The sequence below is a fragment of the Cupressus sempervirens genome, chromosome 11, assembly GCF_028749045.1.
Source record: "Cupressus sempervirens isolate cs-2001-9-10 chromosome 11, ASM2874904v1, whole genome shotgun sequence".
Classification (NCBI taxonomy): Eukaryota; Viridiplantae; Streptophyta; class Pinopsida; order Cupressales; family Cupressaceae; genus Cupressus; species Cupressus sempervirens.
Window position 1 is genome coordinate 850,610,039 of NC_143128.1, and position 23,591 is coordinate 850,633,629.

At 39.7% G+C, this 23,591-nt stretch overlaps 1 protein-coding gene across 1 annotated transcript in view; it reads right to left on the minus strand.

The window, feature by feature from the left end:
• LRS1 (Transducin/WD40 repeat-like superfamily protein) overlaps positions 1-23,591 on the minus strand; it is a 135,379-nt gene that overhangs the window by 13,381 nt on the left and 98,407 nt on the right. Inside the window, exons 11-15 of the mRNA XM_089811427.1 lie at positions 19,842-19,937; positions 19,573-19,638; positions 19,420-19,458; positions 19,114-19,248; positions 13,714-14,072 (exon numbers count right to left, since the gene is read on the minus strand). Of these exons, the coding sequence (XP_089667553.1) occupies positions 13,714-14,072; positions 19,114-19,248; positions 19,420-19,458; positions 19,573-19,638; positions 19,842-19,937 (695 nt within the window). The remainder of the gene's footprint in view (positions 1-13,713; positions 14,073-19,113; positions 19,249-19,419; positions 19,459-19,572; positions 19,639-19,841; positions 19,938-23,591) is intronic.

Below are 23,591 nucleotides of genomic sequence, written 5' to 3' on the forward strand. Positions count from 1 at the left end.
AAATTTGTCAAAAGTGTTTTGAGCTTAAAAGCCCCATTTAGTAGCAAATAAGTAAAAGAAACCCCATTTTTTAACAAATCAGTCAAAGGAACAGCCAACTGATCAAATACTTTCACAAATCTCCTGTAATGACAATACAATCCCAATAATCCTTTCAAATATGTTAGATTGGTAGGAGGTGGCCAATCTTAAACTGTAAACCAAAGAAAGCAAAAGATGAAGTCTGACTGTCACATGTTAAATATCCAACACTCAACCAAATTTCGACACCAATCTTAATGTTGAAGACTGAAAGAGGTCAGATTTCCAGCCTCTTACCACCCTTGGGACTCAGAGCCCAAAGACGCCCTAGTTTCCACCCAAGACTTGGGACTCTCAAAGTTAAGTCAAGGGTGGGACCCAATCTGCACATCAATAAAAGTGCTTATAAGTATGGTGAAATCAAGCGTTGTCCTTCATCCCCAACTTGATTGCCATGATACATGTCCAACCTCCAACCAACATCGTGCAAATTTTTACAAATTGATGAAGATATTGATTTGAGCAATGAAAATAAGGCCTGAAAACAATGACAAATCTGGGCCTTTGATCTTGGATCAATCTATGCCATCCATTGTAGGAAGTTGATATTTCCTCCACAATGGAACAGTGTATGTCCTGTGATTGCCAGTAAATCGCATCATAAAACTGAGTTGTGGTCACTTCACTTAGATTTTTCTTTTCTCCCGGGTAGCACAACAGAAGCATAGGATGTTGAAGAGAATAGATCGAAATGCCAAAATGCAACAAGATGGGATTGGGGATTGCCTAGGAAAATCAGTTAATGACACTTGGGGTTGGGGGGGTGGGGCCGAGTTGGGGGGGAGGGAAGAGTAATATGCAAGCACAAAGTCATGTTTGGAGATCGGTTCATTAAGGAAAATGTCATTCCTAGATTTCCCACCTTTACCCAACGCTTGTATATATCCTCCCATGCCTCGGTTCAGAGATCGGTTTATAAAGTGAATCGGGTTGGTGTCATTCTCTTCATCGCTATATGGATATGAATTTGGAAGTGATTCTCCTTTCTTATAGAATTATTAGCAGCTCAAAGAAATCTTTGCGACAAACAAGGCGATGAATGAACAATGGCTCTTCTCATTCCAAATCTTACTCCTGATATTGAAAGGTTACCCCACCCCTCTCTCGATTGAGTGGGGGGATTAACCCGAAAGACTTGTGATGAATGTAGCTAGCCTTATCATTAAAGCCGCACAACGGGGCCCAAGGGATGAATGGATAATAGCTTTGAGCCAGGGTGAGCCGGAGATGAATGATGTACCCATTGACCTTACATCGTAGTTATGTCGAGCATTCATGATCGATAGGGAGAGGAAATTGATGATACCTTTTGAACTATCCCAACACTAGCTACAACATACATGGAATGGTTCCTGGCTCCAACATACATAGAATGGCTACAGCATACATATCAAGAATGGTATATGCACGAATCTTAGACGCACGAATGAGGTTAAACCCCCCCTACGAATACAAATGCCACGAGCCCCTTAGGGCACAAATGAGTTGGTAACAAATGAGTGCCCCTCCGCGATTTATGCCACAAAGAAGGTAACTTTTATGATGATGCCACTGCAGGCGAATGATGTCACTTGAAAGTATGACCAATCATGGCATTCACATTTCCATTTGAAATGTTATAGGTAAGAGCATCATCAACAAAACCTACCACGATGGGAGAAAAATGTCCTCTATGGAAGATAAGAAGATACGATGAAGAAAACATACTAAAAAAGTCATTTACTACCTTCACTTGTAATGCCCATCTCCAAGACTTGCCACTCCAATAGTACCAGACCCCAAAGATTCTCTATTTAATACAACCAACTTGCCAAACATAACTAACATGAACCATACAAAATATGAATTCTTTCAAAGCATAACTGACATTGGGTTCCCACATTTAGCACATTATATAAGATGATTACTTTAGCAAATGTTGATTTACTATTGTAACAATTTCCAAATGTTTGAAAATATCAAACAAAGTCTCAAAACAAAGGATGTTTTCAAAAAAATCCCAACAAAAAATGTATTACCAGATTCACTTTTAATTGGCAAGTCAAGCTATGAGGAAAAAAGTTGAAGTTCGTGTGTCCTTGCAAATTTGCATCCACAAGTAGCCTGATACTAACTTGAAATAATGTAAGCAATATTGATTTGTTCACAATCAATGGCATATACTGAAAACTTTCCTTCGCTTATTTGAAAGAAGAGGAATGATTGACTATAGCTCACTCAAGAATAATAACTCTGACAAGCTAGTTTGTTGAGATTGGAAGAGAAGATCTTCTCCCAACGGCGATAGGGCGGGTGCTTTAGGACGGCAAAGAAAGAGGGCCTTGATCCTCGGACAAAGACAGGGGTTTCTACCATTTGACTAACACTTGTCGAGGATATCTACCCTTATAAATTAGTGGTGGTGGTGGGCTGGGCATTTGCATACACCACCAACTATATTCGCTAGGGCCTACTATTAAAAAGGGCAGGCTCTAGGTAAGAAAAAATTGCTACCTGTGCTTTCATCTGCAGGTTCTGTAGGTTTTGCATCTGGCTCAACAACAATGGATCATATGCCGCAACTAAACTATTCTAGTTGCCTTTACTCTCTTCGTTGCTGATGAAGGATCTGGATGGTTGGATCCACGCCTGAGATGATAGGGTTCAAGGTTTGATCATGTGAAGGTGTCTAAGGTCCTAATGGTACCTGGGCTTCCATAAATGATGGATTCCCCCATAGGGCTCTCTTTAGAACTACTACTATTGCTCCCACAACGTCCCCTACGGGCCCTACAAAATATTTGGGGTGGGGGGGGGGGGGGGGTTAAGGGGGTGGTGGGTCTCGATTTAAATTAATGGTAACAAGCTGTGGAATGGGCTATGGCCCTAGAACCAAATCAACTAAGTAAACTGTTGGATCAACAATAAAGGCTCCTGCTTCTGGATTTCGATTTGAATCTGTGTCTCGATCATGAAGTCCATCCTAAGGATCCGGCTCTTCCTTTTTATCCTACGTTACTGATGTTGGTGGCATTGGTGGTGCTAGTGTATCAAGGCAAACAACTAGTTTTGGAACTAGAACTGGCCCATAGAATAGTAGGGTGGATCTGCATCTATAGCATCTAGAAGTTAATCTGCGGAGTCTTCTGAAAACCACCTCAACTATTGCTTCCCACCCTGCCTCAACTATAGCTCCCCCCCCCAACCCAGTGGGAAGCCTTTTATTCTATTATTGCCTCTGCTCCTTACCCATACAATAATCTACCTATAGGTCAGGTCTTGCAGCTATGTCGAATGAGATAGGAGAGATAGGCATTCATCAAGGATTGGTCGGATGGGCCAGAGACGGGTTAAGCAAGTCTAACAGCTATGTCGAACGCAAAATGTCATGATCATGCATGCAGAGGGCCGCATGGGCCAGAAACGGGTTAAGTAACTTGAACAGTTATACATGACCGATCATCAACTCCTTTGATCCAGCGTCCTCCGAGGTATATGGCTCTATACCTAGATATATGCCTCTATACCCAACCAAGTATATACCTATATACTTTATTCCAGAAGTCTACATGTGATGACCAACACCCCCCAAATATTATTGCGATGTAGTGTTTGATCGAGATGCATATTCCTTACCTCCCCTAAAATTCTATGGGTATCCCTGGTTGACATAGGTTGGTTAACACCCCCCGCCCCTCGCGGGCCCTTAGCATGCACACACCATTGAACCAAGCCGTCAACAATAGAAGCCTTGACTAGGCAACCCACTTAACCTACTACCACCCACCCCGGCCTAACCTGGACGATGAATCGATATGCATGCAGAGGATGTTGTGGGTGCCTGTCGGACCCAAAACATGCATTTCTCTCTATTGCCTCTAATTGTTTTCATCTGCATGCAGACTTGGGAGTTCGCCCATTCATTCATTCCCAACCCATTGAGTGGTCCATATATGATGGAATTGTAATCCAAGGAGGGTAGCTAGATTGGAGCCGTTCACTCACTCATTCCCGTCAAGTCGCGGTTTCAGTCAATTCTGAGTCCAGTCTCGACAGATGCTCTTCTCTATACTATAGTTGCTCTACACCATCGCCTCCCTCATGTGTCTTCCCCTTGCTCCGGAAGAGTATTTGATTGAGTCGAGTTCTCTTCTCCCCCACCCTGAGAGTCGGGTGTCTGATTGATCACCTGATTCCACCCCATTCCCGGTACGGATGTCAAATAATGGATAACCTTCAATAATAGCCTTTCCAACAAAAATGATAGCCCTCCGGGCAACCCTCGAGGCTCCTCCCACAATCAACATCTTCCGCAAAAGTGCCCGACCCCTATTGCACCTTTAGAATAGTAGGGCGCACCTTCCCACTCGCCACAAGGGTGTTCTGTTGGGGGCAGGGCCGAGGGGTGGGGGGATTGGGCCTCTACTATTCTATGGCCCTAAGGGCCCCGTACGTGCAAGCAGAAGGCATGCGTCCTTCCTCTGCAGTGGCATGTGGGGTTACTACCCATATCCAAGCGGCTTCAAGTGCACCTCCCATCCATTCCTGGTGAAGCATGGCTTTTGCCCCTCTTGTGTTGATTGATAGTTCTCAAAGAGTATGAACAGACCGAAACTACAAAGTCAACTACTACTTATGAATGGAACCTATGTCTCTAATGAATAATCTAAAAGAAGGGTTGATCGCCCCTATACTGCTCTCGTGTTGATCAATAGTTCTCGAAGAGTATGAACAGACTAAAACTACAAAGTCAACTACTACTTATGAATGGAACCAATGTCTTTGATGAATAATCCAAAAGAAGGGTCGATGCCTTGCTATTCTATGGCATGTCTACGATGAAAGAAGAAAACAAAATCCATCCAGTCCGACCCCAACAATAATTTGTTTGGGGTATGCCCTTAAATATATAGGGGGGTAGGGGTAGGGATAGGACCACCCCTGATCTGGATCTATTGGTGCAATCATCCATGCACTAATTCGGGATCCCTACTGCAGACATGTAAGGGTTGGTCAATGGGAGTCACTGGGTCCACTCGATCTCCAACGAGTGGCCATGGGTTTCCATTTCGATCTCAAAATGTATCTACACCTGGGTTTGCACAGACCGGGTGAATTTGTTCCTGGAGTGGTGGAGCATGTGCAGCCAGAACAGGATGAGATGCTACCTTTGCAAGCCTATGGATCTGTAACCGGTTCTCAATCTGGATCTATATGAGCACCAGGATCGGCTGAACCACCTACTCCATAGACTAGTTCTGCCATTGCTTCCCCTGCCCTTTAGAATAGAATAGAATAGTAGGGGTTGTTGGCCTCTATACGCAACCGGATCGAAACCACTCAGCACCTTTGATGCAAGAGCATCCTAGGTGTAAGAGCAATCTTGCATCACCCAAAAATATTTTCTTTTTAGTCTTATATTTTAATAAGAACTAGTAGATAGGGTGGTTACTATTTATGGGAACTTGCTCTTTTTAGTAAGTTTCTCATGCGAGCTCGAAATGTTCTCATTTTATACATGAAGGTTCATTTGGAATTATAAGCCTACCATAAAAAATCTCATTGTCCAGCTTAAGTATCAGAGAAGTTATTGTGGATTTTCGGTGGAAAATTTACAGAAAAATCTTTAGCCTCACCCTTGGAGGCCTTAGAATACCCGGATGAGGTCCAAAAACTCGAGGGATGGGCACTTGCACCATTTTGGGCCTATAGATTAGGAGCTGGTGTTTCCGAAAAGTGGTTATAATAGCCAATCGGAGCAACGGTTCGATAGTTATGGCCTTCTGAAGTTGGGCTACCCAAAATATCTAAAATAATTTGTCAAAGATGTATTTAGCCGACTCTATATGTATTTTTAGGGTCTGTCGGCCCTAGATATTAAGTTTGAGCATCTAGAACCTTCCCGAGCGGCATAAAATTGCCTATTTAAGAAAGGCCCAAACATTGTCCAACACAACTTTGGGTGGTAGTTCGCACCTTAGTCTTGCAGATTATTGTAATGAAGGCACCCATGTGGGTTAGCATATTGTACTTGTGAATTTTGTAATTCCGCATTTGCAGCGCAAATAAAAAGTCCATATTTTGTTCTCGCATTTGTTGTTGTTTATTTTTTTTGTTACGAGTTTATGGTTTTAAGGGGAGCACCCTTCATCAACCTTATAAGAGTAGGGGCCGGGTGGGGGGAATTATAGCTATGTCTTTGCTTGCTTCGACCCACAGGGTGCAAGGTAGACGGGGCCAGTGGCTTTGCCAACTCTGGATCTGCTACAATCAATCTCAGTAGGTCCCTCAATTTGGTGCAAAGGTATGCTGTCGAAGTTACTAGTTATGCATTTGGCCCTGCCACTGATGGATCATGAATATGTTGTCCATAATGCCACCTACGCCACTGGTGGATATGCCATTGATGATGTCGGTTCCTCTAGGTGGCTATGCTTTTGCATGCATGGGGATTGATCAATATATTGTAACACCGGCTACTGCATCTCGATCTCATCATGATCTACTTCAGATGCTACCTATGGTTGGGTGGGCCCCTACTATTCTAAGGGCCGAAGAGCTGCTTCCTCCACTTACTCATAGAATTGGTGTAGTTGGACCATTTACTGCCTAATAAGAATTATTCGTACCGCCAATGCCAATGAATGACCTGGGCCTAGGCCCTTCTTCCTCCTACCCTTGCATTGGGAGTAAGAAAAGAAAGAATATCCAGATGAATGATTTGGTTCCGAGCGAGGGAGGATGGCTCCTGCTTCAACATGGTCCCTATGAATGATCTGAATGCGCTCATAGCACTGATGCACATCTAGTGCAGGGTGTTGGGATCGACCAGAGTGCACAACAACTCGATTAAAGGAACTGTTGGGGACAAGGCTTCAATAATGGCCCTAGGGCCCCTACCTTACTATTGAAACCCCCTTTTTCTATATAATTACAAGTGCTTCACCCTGATAATTTTAGGGCAGGCTTTACGCATAGAGATCGATCTTTTAGACTAGTTGTTAGTTTTGGCGGGATCCCTTGCATACCCCCATATTTGAAGGGTAACGTAAGGGGATCGCAAGCGTGGGGTGCTTGCTGAAGCAAAAAGTGATGATAGGGAAGAAGGGCGTTGGGTTTGGGCCATTGATGGCAGCCCCTACCCCCGGGAACAACTAAACTATAGTAATTCTGAACCACTGGCCCTTTCCCTTTTCAATAGTAGGGTAGGGAAGGGGATCGCGCCCTGGGCCCTTGAATAGTAGGGGGTATGCATGTGAATGCACATGCAAAGGCCGCTACACTGGTTGGGCCTCCCACCCACAACTAAAATTCCCACCCGCTACTTGATTATTCATTGGAGCCAATCCTAGAACCTTTAGCAAGCTCTAGATCTCTGTACCCCCTCTATATAATTGAAAAAGAATTGGTTCTCTCATAAAAGTCCCTCTATGCCCTTATGCATGTAGAGTCATAGGATTTGGTCATAGGATTTGGTTTTACCTACCATGCTTCACCCACCGGTAGCAGAGGAGAGTTATTGAAAGGGGAGGTAGTTTGATTGATTTATGACGGAACATTTTACATATCTAACAGACAACTTGCCCTCGTCTCCTCCGCTTGCTAATTATTTTCTTTCAAAAGAAAAAGGCGTTGGTTTTGCAGGCTGAATCGAACCTCACTCTTTATTCATTCTTGATGTGGGGGTCAAGTGAGATTGTTTCATTCTCAACATGCCAAGGATGGCTTGGGATTATGGCAGGAAGGGATTTCACTGACACCACTCGTTTTCCATAACATATTGCTACTCTCAGGCAGTTCATCGACAAGTTTGATGATGTTAATACATATTGAATCCCTATCCAGCTTTAAGACTTCTTGATTTGGATGCAATTGATTCTTCCTATCTTTCTTGATTGCTTTCGTTGATTATTGCTTCTAGTTGTGGCTTTGGGTTCAAGGATCCTAGTGCTCAAGGCATTGGATAGCCTCTGAGTTGAAGATTGCTTTCGGGCCCCCCACTACAATTGTCCATCGAGTGATAGCGGGACTTCCGCACCTACCGAGCAACCAGCACAGTTGGAGCAAAGCGCCTAAAATTCTATCGGCCTACCCCACATGCTTTTCCTTCTCGGAGTTTCGTTCATTGCCTCCCCCAAATCATCCTTCCTTCCTTTCTTTTTGTTTGGCCCCTACATAACCCCTACTATTGCCCCACTATTATATTATTCCCGCCTAGTCCTTTATTATTGTAGGCCCCCCTAAAAAGATTATTGATAATTGCATATACCCCCTGCATGCACACCCGACTGGTAAGGTAGGCAAGCCTAGAGTTTTTAAGGTGCCCCTCCCCCCTACTATTCTATGGCCCCTACAACAACTATTTACTGGGGAGTAGGACGGTAAAGGGGGCTTGTGCCTTTTGATCGAGATTGAGTTCGATAGAGATGAAGATAGGTCGAGTGCTATTAACCACCTTAAGGCTGGAACAAGAAGTACTCAGGCCTCTTTTTTTCTATCCTATAAACCGACTATTCTAATTGCTATGACAATCAAATGGCCGCCTGTCAGTGGATAGGACAAGCAAGTCTTCTTGTTGCCCAACCGTCGACCTTTTGCATCCCTATCATATAGTAATAAGATTGGACCCTATCCCTATCATCTAGTGGGAAGATTTTCGCAATCGGATAGTATTCATTAGTATTCGCAAGCAAATGGCCCAGGCAACCTCTAGCAAGCTTCAACATGGCAGTGGGTGGGAAACTATAGCCCATAGAATAGTAGGGAGGTCGAGTGCCTATAGAATCTCATCCGGTTGGCCAACATGATGACGTTGACCAAAACACTACCATGCTCTGGCTGCTCTATTGTGATCTCCTCGTATTATTGCCTATAGCTAGTGGGGCATCTATACGGAAAAAGGTGGACGAGAAAAAAAAAACTGTCCTTGATTCATTCCAACCGAAGTTCCATAAAAAAAAACAAAGTGCGTATGTAGCATAGCAAAGTTAAGAAGTCATCTTGTTTGTTTGTTAGAAACCAATCCAGCTCCAAATGGAAACAAACCCCAACAGAATAGTAGGCATTATGAAGTGGAGTGGTTCTCACAAGCCCTACATAGTTATGATCGCGGTGTGCCTTAGATATTCTATATGAGAGAACAAAAAATGCGTATATTAAGTCACAGATTCAAATCCTACTCAAGGTTGCTCCTAGAGATGCTTGGCAAAGCTCTTCCTCTTGATTGATCTTGGTGGCGGACCCGGAATGCTACAAATATAGAACCTACATGTCCAATCGCCTTAGAATAGTAGGGTGAGCTAAAGGTCTTTTGCCTACGGAAATGGTAGGACATCTAGGCCTTTGTATGGCGACTAGTGCTCCAGTATGGATCATTTGGTCTTGCTTCCACATAAAGACATAGCAAGTATGATAGCTGCCCATAGCCAACAAAAGTTTCTCCCCTAAGGCAGGCATTCCCTAGCATCCCCACCTTCCTCCAGCATATGGCACCAAGATGGCCCACTATTGCAAGCATTTATTTCCATCGCTACCCAGGACAAAGCACAAAAGCAACGTTCTTGCATGTGTTACGCATGGTGTATAGCTAGCATTCATTCAAGATCCCCTATTGGATTGGCCAATCGTTATATGACTGCCCGAATGAAAGGATGTTAGTTCGCTGCTATCCCTCACCCTTTAGAATAGTACAGCTATCGCCGGGCCCAGGGCGGGGCCATACTATTCTATGGGGTGGGTAGCCCCAACTATTCTAAGGGAGAAAGTTCCGGCCCCTACTCTTCTAGAGAAAGACCTTGCTCAGGTCCAGGTAGACAAAAAAGGGCCCCGTGGGGTCTACTAAATGGATGCATCTTTGTTGGGCCATATGGATGTCAAATGCCACAAAGCTTTCCTATGACATGCATAATATCAGTGCCCATCTTTGCCACATCATCTATCCATCAATCGGTAGCGTATCATGGTCATCTCTAGTTCCTCTGGTCATCTTTGATTATGTATAGGATCACTCCAAGGAGATCATAATCTTCCTACGGAATAAGTTGTTTACCTTTTGGTTGCTCAGAAAGACACGAAATGAATGTTACTGCTATACTATCACTCATATACTGCATAATAGATCCACAATGCCAACTTACAAATCTGCGACTGACTTATCACAGGTTGAGGAAATGTTTGGATCTTTGGTTATGCATTTTTTTTTAAATAATATTTATCTCACCCGTGTAGAGATGAATGACAGATCATTCTCCAAAAGATGTGTTTTTTGTTGTAGAGGATGCAAAGGCTTTTATAACCATAGATGGAAGAATAGGACAACTCACCTTGGAATTGGAAGGACTGGCGAGTCCACAAGTGAGCTGAATCGACTTGCCATGGACTCAGGAGCCGAGTCTACGTGAATGCTCAGCTCTGACTCCCGAGTTTTTTCTCAGAACTTGTCTGAGTCTAACATCATTTCTCCCAATTCCTGCACATGGACTCTCACTGCAGACTAAATATGGCCAGTCAACTTTGAAATTTGAGTTATATTAACTTCCCTTCTCATTTGTTAATTGTTATTTGTCATTTGTTATTGCTCAAAACAGGCATATAGGGTGTAATGTTCCGCTCGTGACTCTTATGTTCTCTAAGAGTCTTGAATTTTTTTTTAGTAAAATTATGGTTTGTCTCTTTTGCCAGGTCCTTGTCAAGTCCTTTCCAGAGATTTTTCCGAGTCCAAATCCAACTATGGTTATACCAATCCCTATAGAAGCAAAATTCAGATCTGTAGATTATGCTTGTGGAAGGATTCAGAAAGTTCATAATCTTCCATCAGAAGGCCCTTTGTTTTTCAAATTTAAGTGGAGTTTGTTATGTTGTCCATTTTCTGCTCTTCATAAGTGTTGTGGCTTATTCAAATCAATCCTAAATTTGTATTAAGCATCTATCAAACAGAGGCACAAATTGAAGTAGTTGGCGAGGTGGCTTGCTGGAACTGTCTGCACAACTCCAAGGTTAAAAAGGTGATAGTTTATGAGTTTGATATAAACTCTAATGAATGCTTAATTTCTGTTTAAACCTTCCTATAGTCTACACTAATCAGATTTATATCTTTGTGCAAGACTATATGAGTTCTCGACTTAGAATTCTCAGTGACAGCACACCTACTCACTTCTAGGAAGGAGTTGTCAAGAGGAGGCTAGTGAGAGTAATATATGGAAAGAATGTTGCAGAACATTTGGTACTATCATCTTATAGTGGTTTGGCAGTCAACATCATCTTTATGATTTTAAAGAGCGTGGGGATACTTTTCTAGAAATTTTCAGGATGCTTGGAAGGAAGATGAACTTCTTAAAGATACATGATCACAATTTGTTATGATTTTGGACTGACTGCATATTTCGGGGAACAAGAACATGGAGCAACTGCTTCACAATAAGAAACCTTGGGAAGCAAGTACATCATGTCCCTTTTTCAAAATTCTGTAAAAATAACAAGTCAACAATCCCAAAATAACAAATCAGGATCAATTGACAGTTAAGGAAATGCTAATAAGTTGGTGATTTGCTTGACATTAGACTATTATTCAGGGTTACCCGGGAAATTTGTTATGCATTTCTGGGTGACCAAGAAAATCATCAAAGCGAGTTGAGGGTTTGGTTAAAATATTATTGTGGATCAGATTTTACTGATTACCCCTACATTATAAAAAAAAGTACAAATACGTTTCATTTGGGGATAATACAATGGTCTTCTTGTTCCATGTAAATTAGGCATATCCAAGTCTCATCCCTCTTCTTAACAATAACTAAAAAATATTCGAATGAGCTGGATCTAGATATAATGAAGTTCACCTTAAAGTTCTTTGATAGTCTTGTCAATTTCTTCTTTATAACCTTTTTGATACCATACTCAAAGATCATGAGCATGCATTGTTTCCACGTGTTGTAGTTCTTGATGTTGAAGCATTCACTACTTCCCAACAATTGCTCATTAGTTTGTACCAAAAGTTAATAACCAAGCTACATCATTGACTAAGTTCCTCTAGATATAGAAGATTGTGCCTGTGACATTGATGATCCTCATTCAGGTTCAGATATTTACCTCATAGATGGCATAGGCAATGTGTCATCTTTTTGCCACTTAACAAGTCCCCTTCCATGTCATGTGAAATTAACATATTAAGAATGATTTCTTGATCTGCTTGTAAGTAAATGCAAGTTAAGATTAGCTATAGATCAAACCACCTAAATCCAACTCCACATATTGTCGATCATGAAACAATCCTAAGAAGCATCATACTGAAACGAAAACAAAACGAGCAACTTTCAAGACTCCAAAGATGTATGACTTTATACACTGTCTAGAGCAACATGGTACCCGTTGGCCACTTGCTGGTTTTGTTTGTGAAAGAAGATCATGTGTAATCCCACCGATATGCTCAAAATACAGACAACTGCTGCAGAGAACCATAGCAATTCATCATGTCTTCTTTCGTAAGCAGCAAGTTGCTCTAGTTTATATAGAGAAACTATCTGAAATTTAAGCATATTGAGAATTTCATTTAAGCTCATAGCAAGCTTCAGTTGGTTTCCCTACAGACACTGGCTACAATGATGGGTTTTCTAGGCAGGGAGATATATATGCTGACAGTGCTGCCTGTGAAAACAACCTAGAGTACCTACATACAAAACCCAAATCCCTACAATGTATATTATGCCACCAGTTTATTATCCTCAGCATTATCCACTATTATTTAAATAGGGTGAACTCAGTCATTAAAGTTCCCGGTTGCTGTGTAATCAAAAATGTCTCAAGGAAAATGAATTGCAGAATGTGGGATAAATTTTGCAACGATGTACTTCTGCAATTTAGTTTTGAGGTTTGCTAAAGCAATTAAGCAAACCCGATCATGCAGAAATTATGGAGAGCTGCAGCTATTCAAGACTTGCCAATGATAAAGCTTCTGCAAATTGTTGTAGATTAAAACAGTATATACTAAAGATCACAAACTTAAAATTGGAAATTTTTCGTGAGTTCCTTTTCAATTTGTATCATTTGTATAGAAAGCACACTGGTTTACAATAAATATCAAAGATACAAACAACTAGAATTATCAAGGAGGTCACTCATTAATAGCTGCAGCACAAAATGGGCAATTTGGTACACAGATCTCTATTTAGCGAGAGAAATATACATTTTCTCTCAATATCTCAGCACATCAAATATAAGATGGCATCAAATGTTTTAAAATTATAAATATAAATTGATTTACTAAATACAATATTGCAGTATTCACCCTTCTGTTTGATCATACGGTCAATAATTGTGAATCTAAAAGGATTTACTGAATAATTATAGTCAAAATGGTATGAAAGATTTTAAATTTGCTTCACTATTTTTTCCTTCTGAATATATGGATTTTATATTAAGCACCTGGAGTATATTGTAGACCATCACTGTTATATACATTCTCAATGTGTGGTATGAGTGCTCTGATCAATCTAAGCAAAGGAGATAAACATAAACTACAGGAAATATAGAACAAAGCGCCATTTATCTATATTCAACACTAATCAAACTTGTGTCTCATGACATGGCAGCAATCTCAAGTCGGATCAAACAAATTATGATTTTATCAAAGCAAATAAAGGGAACAAAGGCGAGCATTACTTAGCACTGTCTCTAGGAGGAAGTCGACCATTCAGCACACAATCTATGCACCACAAGGGAAGATCCTTCTCATCATCTGTCCCATCTAACTCAGTAATCTTCTTGCGCCATGGACCTCCTTGAGAACCTTCAGTGATTATAGATGGGGGTGAAATAGTAGAAAACTCAAAAGCTGGAAGGACTCCAGAATTATGGGTTTCGGCATCATCATGGTCTATTCTATGAGAAATATGATTTCTAAGAGCACTTTCTTGCCCAGGCGCAATATCCCCATTAGAAGTTTGTATTGACATCTTCTGTCGTCTCCTCAATAGCCAATGTGCCAAGAGCCCATGTAGAGTCTCCTGAGCAAGATTTATCTGCAATATGGATGATTGAAAATAAATCAGGTGAATCATCTCCCAGAATTAAAAGATGATTCCAAGATATCATAAAACATTGCACATTATGAACACTCTAGCATGCGAAATGTCAATATGAAACGCAGGCTTATAGTAATAGTGTAGCCTTTAAATATAAATACAAATTACAAAAGCATGCTCTAAAAAGAAACCAAGCTGAGAAACAACTATGCAATATTACAATCATGGCTCAAAACAAATGCTTCAAGTATCATTTCTTGCTTTGAAGAGGAAACAATCAAGTAACTGCATTGTTGTTAGGAAATATTGCAACATAAGATGCATAAAATAATTTGTTATAGTCTATCAAAATGGGTCATTATAATAGTGATTTGGGGAGTCGCATATCCTATATATGCAAGTGTATCGAATGAAATAGAAGAAGCACGTATTATTTTTGTATTGTATTGTTTGCAGATCATTTGTTCCTGATGAGCTTTTCTCATATGGTATCAGTGGCATTTCACGATTCTCAAAATCTAAATTAAGATTTGAGCATGATAGGATTGTGCATGTGCTTTTGTTTTCTAATCTTATATTGGTGTTGCCAATATAACCTTTGGCGTTGATGGAGCGCAAGAAAGCAATTCAACAAAGGTGCTGGCAAAGTCCGCATTAGTCACATGGATTCCGCATTAGTCACACGGATTTTTGAAAAATCGCAAAGTATACCAATCAAAGTGAGGATGAGATATAGGGAAACAACTTGAATTTTAAAATAGCAAACAGATGAGCAATTGGTACAAGAAAGTTCTCTCATGTCCAAGAACTTACCAGTGCATTTACAATAAATGAAAAATTGACTGCAGTGAGGATGGTGCTTCATGAGGTCTGCCCTTAATAATAAAGCACTGAGAGGAAATGTTTGGTGGGAGAAGAAACTAGGTTGAAGTGGCATGTCTGGTGAAAAAATTACAGAAGGCATCTAATTTTTAAAATATTATATACTCGTGCGAGATATACTTATCTTTGAGAAAAACACCGTACTGATGGTGCCAACTCCATGAGGTGTTGCTATTGTGGCAATATGCATGCCAAAGACAAATCAGAGTAGCACAGCAGAGGATCTACAAATTCAACCTCTGCAGCATTGATAATGTTTGGAAAGGATGTCATCGTTCAGGTCATGAGCGAACAGTATTCCCTCAAATGTCATATGCCAAAGATTCCTTATTGCACTATCCACATATTTTGATCTTCTAGTAATATTTTACACCAAGTTACCATGACTTTGTCAAGGGTAGATAAATAATAGGCATTCTTAGTTTTTGATTTAACAGTTCTGTTTTATAAAATTTATTGTTTGCATAATTTTTTTTGTTGAGGTGCATTACCAGTTGAGTCTGATGCCTTAAAATTAATTAGACCATGGAGGTGAGTCAAATACTATTTTTTAAATAAAGAAAAATGGTAGATGTCATTAGATATGCTAACACTGATGCTCCTAGTCTTGGAGAGATATATGAAACTTTTAATAGCATGTTGGGGAAGATGAAGAAAATCATTGCAGACAACGATCCTACATTGGGGTTTTATGAGCATATTAGGCCTATTGTGATGCGGAGGTGGAACATAATGAATACCCCGCTTCATATGGAAGCCTTTGCTCTAAATCCTAGATGGTATGCAAAGTTAGGTGGAAGCGGCCTCCCATGTGATGACGCTGAGGTATTGGATGGCTTCACATGAGCCATTCATTAGATGTTTTCAGCTCAACAAGTCTCTACTCTTCGTGCACAGTTCCTTGACTTCAACCTTCATGGCCTAAAAACTTGAGCAACCCACAAGCATGGTTGGATAGAGAGGTTTTGATATTAGAGAGATCCTATTGGATGGTGGACCTACCATGTGAGAGATACACTAGAGTTCAAAGTACTTGCCACTCGCCTCCTTGCACAGGTTGCTAGTTCCTCAAGTACAAGGAGGAATTGGTCCACATATTCATTTATCTACTCTATTAAGAGCAAAGACTTACCTATAAACGAGCAGAGAAGCTAGTGGTTGTGCATTATGCTCTTTGATTTGTGGATCGTCAAACTCTAGAGTATAGGCAGACTCTAGGTTTGCAGTGGGATGTTGAGCATGAAGATTCGACCCATATAGATGAGGATGAGACAGCACCAGAATTGCTTAGGGTTCCATTGGATGAGACTACGCTTCTTGTGGGACATGCTAGTGAGGATGAGGACTCTAATTTTGATTGCCATGGTAGCAGAAACAGAATAGGAGCAGCAGTCTCCTACATTTTTCTTAGTTTCTATATTTTGTTTTTTATGTCGAACTTGAACATGATGATGAAACTTTATGGCAGCCCTCTAATCTTTGGGCATATTTAGATTTCCATATTTCTATGATATTGTTCATTGCTAAACTTATATTTATATTCACATATTGATATTCATATTGGCAATTGAGTATTGAATCGATTATTATTTCCTAGATGGCATTCAAATGGGGTATGTTAATGTTCTATAATGTTTAAATGACATGCTTTGTGCTTAGTTTCACATGACTCACATGAATTTTAGCAAATTTCATTTACAATATACATATATATATAAAACAGGGTATTATAATAGATATTTATAGGAAAGTTGCTTGAAGAGTTACCTATAAGATGGGATATGTAAATCCTATATATGAAAATGTATTGAACGAAATAGAAGAAGCATGAATTCATTGTATTGTATTACTGCAGCTTCGTTTGTCCCTGATTAGTTTTACTTGTATGTTATTAAAGCCATGCATTTCACTTTTCTCAATTGTCAATCTCTGAAAAAGTGCAAGCAGCTTATCTGAAATAGTTGTACTTTGAATGTGCTTTATATGGATTATTAAAAATGTTTCTCAAACCATTCAAAATGAGAAAAATTGTTTCAGTTAATCTTCCAACTCTCATGATATCTGGATTTAAGCGAATAAAGGGTCATTTCCTTGACCTTGCTTTTGAGTGCTTCGTAGTTTGTTCAGGCAGCTTCATCTTATTTCTCCTTTCATTCTTCTTTGTCAGTTTTCATTTCCATTTTGCTGCCCAATGTACCTCTGACTTAACCACAACATATTCAACCGCCTTTTCTCTTCAATTATAAGTCTGTTCTATGGGTATAGAAACAAAGTATGTCACACAAGGGTTGAGCAGAGTTAAATTTAAATACATTGATGTTTAAAGTGGGATATAATAATAATGGACCATTTTACATTAAAAACACTGTACTTTTCTTCTCGTCTGTAAACATGGAGAGGAAAATGCTGGATTTGTGTTTCAATTGTTTAGGAAGAAACACACATAATCCTCCATCAGAGCAATGATGACCTACCAAATCAATATTCTTTTGAGCAGGCCTTTAAGGGATCCTTTGAACCCCTCTTCCTCCCCTACTTGCATGCCTTCTGACCTCTTTAATGAACTAAGGAGCACAATTGTTTGTGTAGCCAGTGCAATAAAAATGGGAATCCAATGGAGTATTTTGAAGCAATCAAATTCAAAGGGGCTTGGAAGATAAGTTATTGATCCAAATGATGATTAATGGGCTCGTGTGGACTATGTCTTGAATTGTAACCCAGCCTATCATTAGTATGATTAGGTTTGCTGATACAGATCGGCCATGTTTAGGGGACATATAATATGTATTGACTCCAAGATCGAAAAAAATAAAGGTCATAATAGTACAAAAAGATAATGGCCCAAAAGAAACATTTTTAGTAGATGGCGCTGGCGGTACCTCTGTGGGCAAGAAAATTTCTTCCAGAGACCTTTTTCTATCAAGATTCTATCACAGGTAGACCATTCTTTTAATTTCTTTTGTATTTTTTATTTTAAGTTGTGTTGGTTTTTTTTCCAATTTCAAAAAATTGCAGGTTCTTCTTCAGCCAACGGAATTGGAGTGCATACTCCTATATCCACTCAAGGAGGCATAAATAAAAAAACAGAAGATTTGGTTTATGTCTGTTCCAACTTGAATCTTCCATCACCTAAGCAAGATGACTACAAGAGCCAATAAGGCATTGGGACATGACCCTTGATTGTACCAATTGGATGCATATACTGCAAAGCTTGCCAGAGTTAATAGAGATGATGATGACCAGACTCTTATGCATGATGCAACTAGAGGGAGTGCCACTCCATTTGCTTATGGTTCAATGGTGTTAAGCCAAAAAATGACCTTGATTTATAAAATTTATTTTTTAATGAAAACTGAAGGCAATTATTCCAAAAAATAAATTGCTTTAAATTTCAAATGTTGTAATTGTATGATATTGATTTGAATCGTCCTAAAGTAAAGCAAACCCAAGCAACATGAGAAAGTTACATAGATATCAATAAGTCATTCACCAAATTTATGTTGACAGTGGGCCAGCATCTCTCATAGGATTCGCAACATGGCTTAACCGCCTCCTGTGTTCTATAAGACTAGTGGTTGTATTTGGCATTAACAATTCGAGCATTTGGTGCAACTGCAACACTAGCGGCTTTACAAGTGGTATCAGAGCCGGTCATGGGTTTGAATCCACACATGCGAGTGACGCTGAGTGGAGGATAGTTGGCAGTGGGTTAGCATCGCTTGCAGGATTCAAGCCATGGGTTAGCCGCCTCCTCTGTTCTAGTAGACTAATGGTTGTATCGGCATTAACAGTTCGATCTTTTGGTGTGACAGCAACACTAGCGGCTTTAAAGTTTATTCCTATTATACATCTTATCTAAAATTGTTTGTAAAAAGTCTTGAAAAAAAACGTTAAACATGAATTTGAGTGAATATATGTGAAGGTACAGTAAATCACACATATCGGGTAGAGGCCTGACTTTAACCTACTACATTATTCCTTCTTGAAAAATGATACAATTCAGTCGATACATAAGTTTTCTCAGGCACCCAATTATGGATATAGTCAAACAGAATGAGATAATACTGCCAAAAAATGCCTAGGAAAACTGTACAGAAGCTCTTTAAGAATTTAAATGAGATAAGTAAAATATCTATTTATGAAGCATTTCGCACACCTTCTGCTCCTCTGATGCTCCTGGCACATTTAAGTCAACAGCATACATTTCAGCGGAAAAACACTGGGGAGTGTCCAAATGGATAGACATACTACCAAGTCTGGTATCCATTGTGAACCACGCAGGAATGCTGACCTGCCATGATTAATATTGTGGTGGTCAGTCTCTGACTAAACTCAAAGCAGAACATACCTTTAGGTTGAGAATCCTTTAATAATAGTAGCCAATTCCAGAAGAAGATAAGTTACAGTTAACATTACATTTTTCCATTGCAAATGCAACATAGTAAATGGCAAAATGTTGTACCATTTCAAATAACTCCTCCTTTTTCTCCTCAAATGAAACCTGCAAGTATTATATCTCAGTGTCTTAGAGACTAGGACTATCTTTAGAAAGAATCACACTAATTTTCATAAATTGAACCTAAACATATGACCGGAGTAGTAAGTGCAGGAAAACCTTTCCGTAGTCCTGAATTACTGCCCCTCTTGTAATCTCCCACAGTTTAACAGTCCCTTCTGCATCCTATAAAAAGATCAATACAGAACTTTATTTATATTATATAGATAGCCAGAGCATATAAAAATTCAGTTTATTGTATTAAAAGAATAGATAAGTAATGTCCATAAATAACTAAGTGTCAGAATAAATTCATCTGGAGTACTCAATGTCAGCCATGCATGCCATCTCCATATTCCTTTTTATTCAAAGATATAGAAACAAACTACCTTAGTCAAGACCTGCCGCCTGTTGTTCAATATTTCATGCTGTACAATTCCAGCCGAGCCTGGAATGACATATGAAGGTTGTGTGTACACAGGGACCTGAAAAGCACAAAAAGCATGTTGTCTTATCAGTCATTTTAAAATCAAAATAGCAAGAAACAATTTTACTTGCATATGCGTACTCTAAAAGTTAGACATGTACGTCTGAGATTAACTACAGTTTCATCTCCACTTAATCTAAACACTTTCTTCTATCAACTGCTATAAGTCTGTATATAAAACTAAATGTCAAAAACAAGTATCTTAGACAAATATCTCTCAAAGCATTTTCTATGTAAACATATTCTACTGTTTGGGAGCCATCACCATACCCAATGCGATAGCTATGGTGTGAGCACACGTCTGGTCTAAATTTGACCAGGGAAGTGCCCTGCTGCCCTGGGTACTATGTAAGTATGCCCCCACCCACAGACAGACACACAGAAAAATATAACCATACTCACTATCAAAGTTTGCCAGTGAAAACCTGGGGATTCAAAAATAAATAAAGGGATGGACAACTGCATTAGAGAAAATGAAACCTAACAGAACCAGTCTTTGTCAATTAACCTGAACCTACATGTTTCTCTAAAGCCCCCTATCTGAAATAGAATTTAATAATAAAAGATGATAATAAAATTAAAATTAAAATGAAAATAAACTAAGAACTTAAAATATAAGGAATAAAATTGTATAAAAAAAATAATTAAAATTTAGTTAAGTTCAATTACTGGTCAAAATCTTCAAATGAAAACCTGTCTCCCTCAAACATGAGATATAAAAAGAAGATAAGATATATAAGATAAATTTATTAGTCCAACAAATGACTACAAAGAGGGTCCAAGGGACAGTCGGAACAAAGCAAAGGGGCAGCCCAAAGCAGGACTCCAAATGGCACCCAAGGAAAAGAACCAAACAAAGAACAACAACAGCCAAAGAGCAAACCACACGCTAGCTGTCCTGGAAAGCAGAGAAAAATCCAAGACCAAAGGATGGGAACTTGAGAGGGGAGGGGCTCCACGCAATCTCAGAACACCCCCACACAAAGAAGACGAGGGATGCCTCTATTGAATGAAGTTTTTGTGCTGCCTCACCAGCCTAGTGTGACTTGAAGGGGGGGATCTTGTTAGTGCTTGGAACACTGTGTCGTAGAAACCACCATGAAAAAAGAAGTGATGAGTCAATCGAGGTGTGGTCCTTCGGGGAGCTAACAATAGATAGGATGGTCCCAAAGTCTCAAGGCCTCCTGTACATAAAGCACAACATGCCATTGGTCAGTGTATCTGAAAAAGGAGTGCACGTCAGTAATAAATAATTAGTGTACTTGATGTTAAAAGTTGTTAATGGGGGGTTGGGTAGTTGTAGTGAAGGGGTGTGTTTGTTGGTTTATTTAAGCAACCGGAATAATATATAACTGATCCAAGTGAAGAAAAGACAGATTTTGTATGGAGTATTTTAGAATCAATAATAGATATCACTTCCTTCACCTTGCATGGTACTATGGTATTTTATCAATTGTATATTGCATGTGGTTCTGACTATTTGTTATGGTAGATAGAAGTATTGGTTAAACTGTAGGACCAATCTACAATTTTGGCATCATTGCATGTCTTCAAACTTGGAGCTCTTGAGACCATAACTTCATGGCAATGGAGGTGAGGGAGTGATGGGTTGCCCATTCCAACAGCAAGCACTAGTCACAGACAGTGACATTGAGGAGGACGAACGAAGTAATAAGGGAGGGTCAACTGACACAAGATCTAGTGTAGGCATGGGAAGTTTCGGTTGATCCGTACGTGCAAAAGGAAACCCAAGAGAGAACAGTTCTAAACAGCACAGTAGCGATGAACTTTCAGTCTCGTCAGCTATGTATGATCTCTTTGGACAAATACCTCAGTTACTGGCGAGAACACTGAAACAATAGAGCATAAAGATAGCACTGATCAAGAAACCAGGAAAGATCCATTTAGACTGAAGAAAAGGTTCAAGAAAAAGGAGGAGAAATAACCTTTCCTGCAGTAAACTCACAATGAAATAACTAGAATGGCAAGAATAGAAGAGAAACAAAAACTTACCAAATTCACAAGTGATGGGTTAGATGATCCGACACGTCACTATAAGACTTGTATAACCATATGGCAAGCAAATGGAAGGAATGACGAAGATGACTAGTTAAGAGCATTTCCAGCCACCCCGAGGGAGATAGCCATCAACTAGTATACAGAGTTGGACACTACCAAGAAGACATCATGGTAAGATCTTGGAACGACCTTTCAAAAAGAGTTTAGAATACTAATTGATGATGAAATAGTCACTGAAAATTATTATACCAGATAAGAATGGGTCTGCATGAGCCTAAAGATTGAGACTAAAGGAACTAATAAGAGGACTAACCCCATCCCTACGAAGGAAGATGAAGTGGTACCACCATCCTCGTACATAGATGCCTACACACGTGTCATGGACATTGAAGGTAAAAGCAAGACCTCAAAAGGAAGGAAGCATGGGAGTGATAGTGATAGTACAGAAGGAGACAATGGAGAAGAATCAAAAACAATACAAGCCTTTAGAAGAGATGTAATGTGAAGGATGAAGGAGATGGCCGCTACAAAAGAAGGAACAAAAGAAGGCAAGGAACTCTGGTGTACTGACTGCCAGTGCAAGGATCACACAAAAGCCAAACGTCCAAAAAAGGTGTTATGCAACATATGCCAAGTACTAGGACTCTCCATTAAGGAGTGCCATTATAACTTTAAGGAAAGAAGCGGCCAGGTATTTTTTAACCAAGGTGAACAAGCCATCCAACCAAGAAATACAAAAATGTAAGCCTTGTCGGGAGGTTACCGCAACAACCGGTGAGGGACTAATGATAATAATATACCAATACATCCCAGAGCTGCATTGAGCAATCAGGGTTTTAAGGCTTCTAGGCCAAATGTTTGTCTAATGTTTCAAAATTTTGTGTTATTCCACAATGTTTCCTTAGGCGCCTAACAGTTCAAATGACCAGGAATGTGAATCCAACCTTCCCAATGACCCTCCAAGGTTCTAAAAATCTTTGATTATCCAATCCAACCAAACTAATCAACTTTCAAAGTTTCAAGTGCTCATCTTATACGCAAACTCAATCTGTTGTCCCACTCGGCCTTATTCTCTATTAGGTCTCTAAAGATTCTTTTTTGGCCCTACTTAGAAATTTTCCAAGAGACCTTCAAAACAAATTGTGGATTTCGATACCCATTTGAGAGTACTTTAACATATCAAATACTCAATACAAGTTATTTTAGACCAATTTATCAATATGGCTAAATGTCACTATATTTAGGCCTAAATTACCCCAATTTTACAAAACAAATATATCAAATTTCCGACTCCAAATCTTGACTCTCAATACAGTAATAAATTGTCTCCAATCAAAGGAAAATGCAATCAATTTCGTCCTATGGACTCTCCAACTATGAAAACCCCAAAATGCACCTAAAAACCCTCATAAAACAAGGGCAAATTGTCTCCAACCAAAGGAAAATGCAATCAATTTCGTCCTATGGACTCTCCAACTATGAAAGCCCTAAAATGCTCCTAAAAACCCTCATAAAACTAGGGCTTGTTCAATGTCAGCCTTCCAAACACCTCTAAGACTCAACCAAGTACCTACACCTTCTCCATAACATAAACAAATAGAATCAATAATAAAATTTATGTCCTCATTAAGGC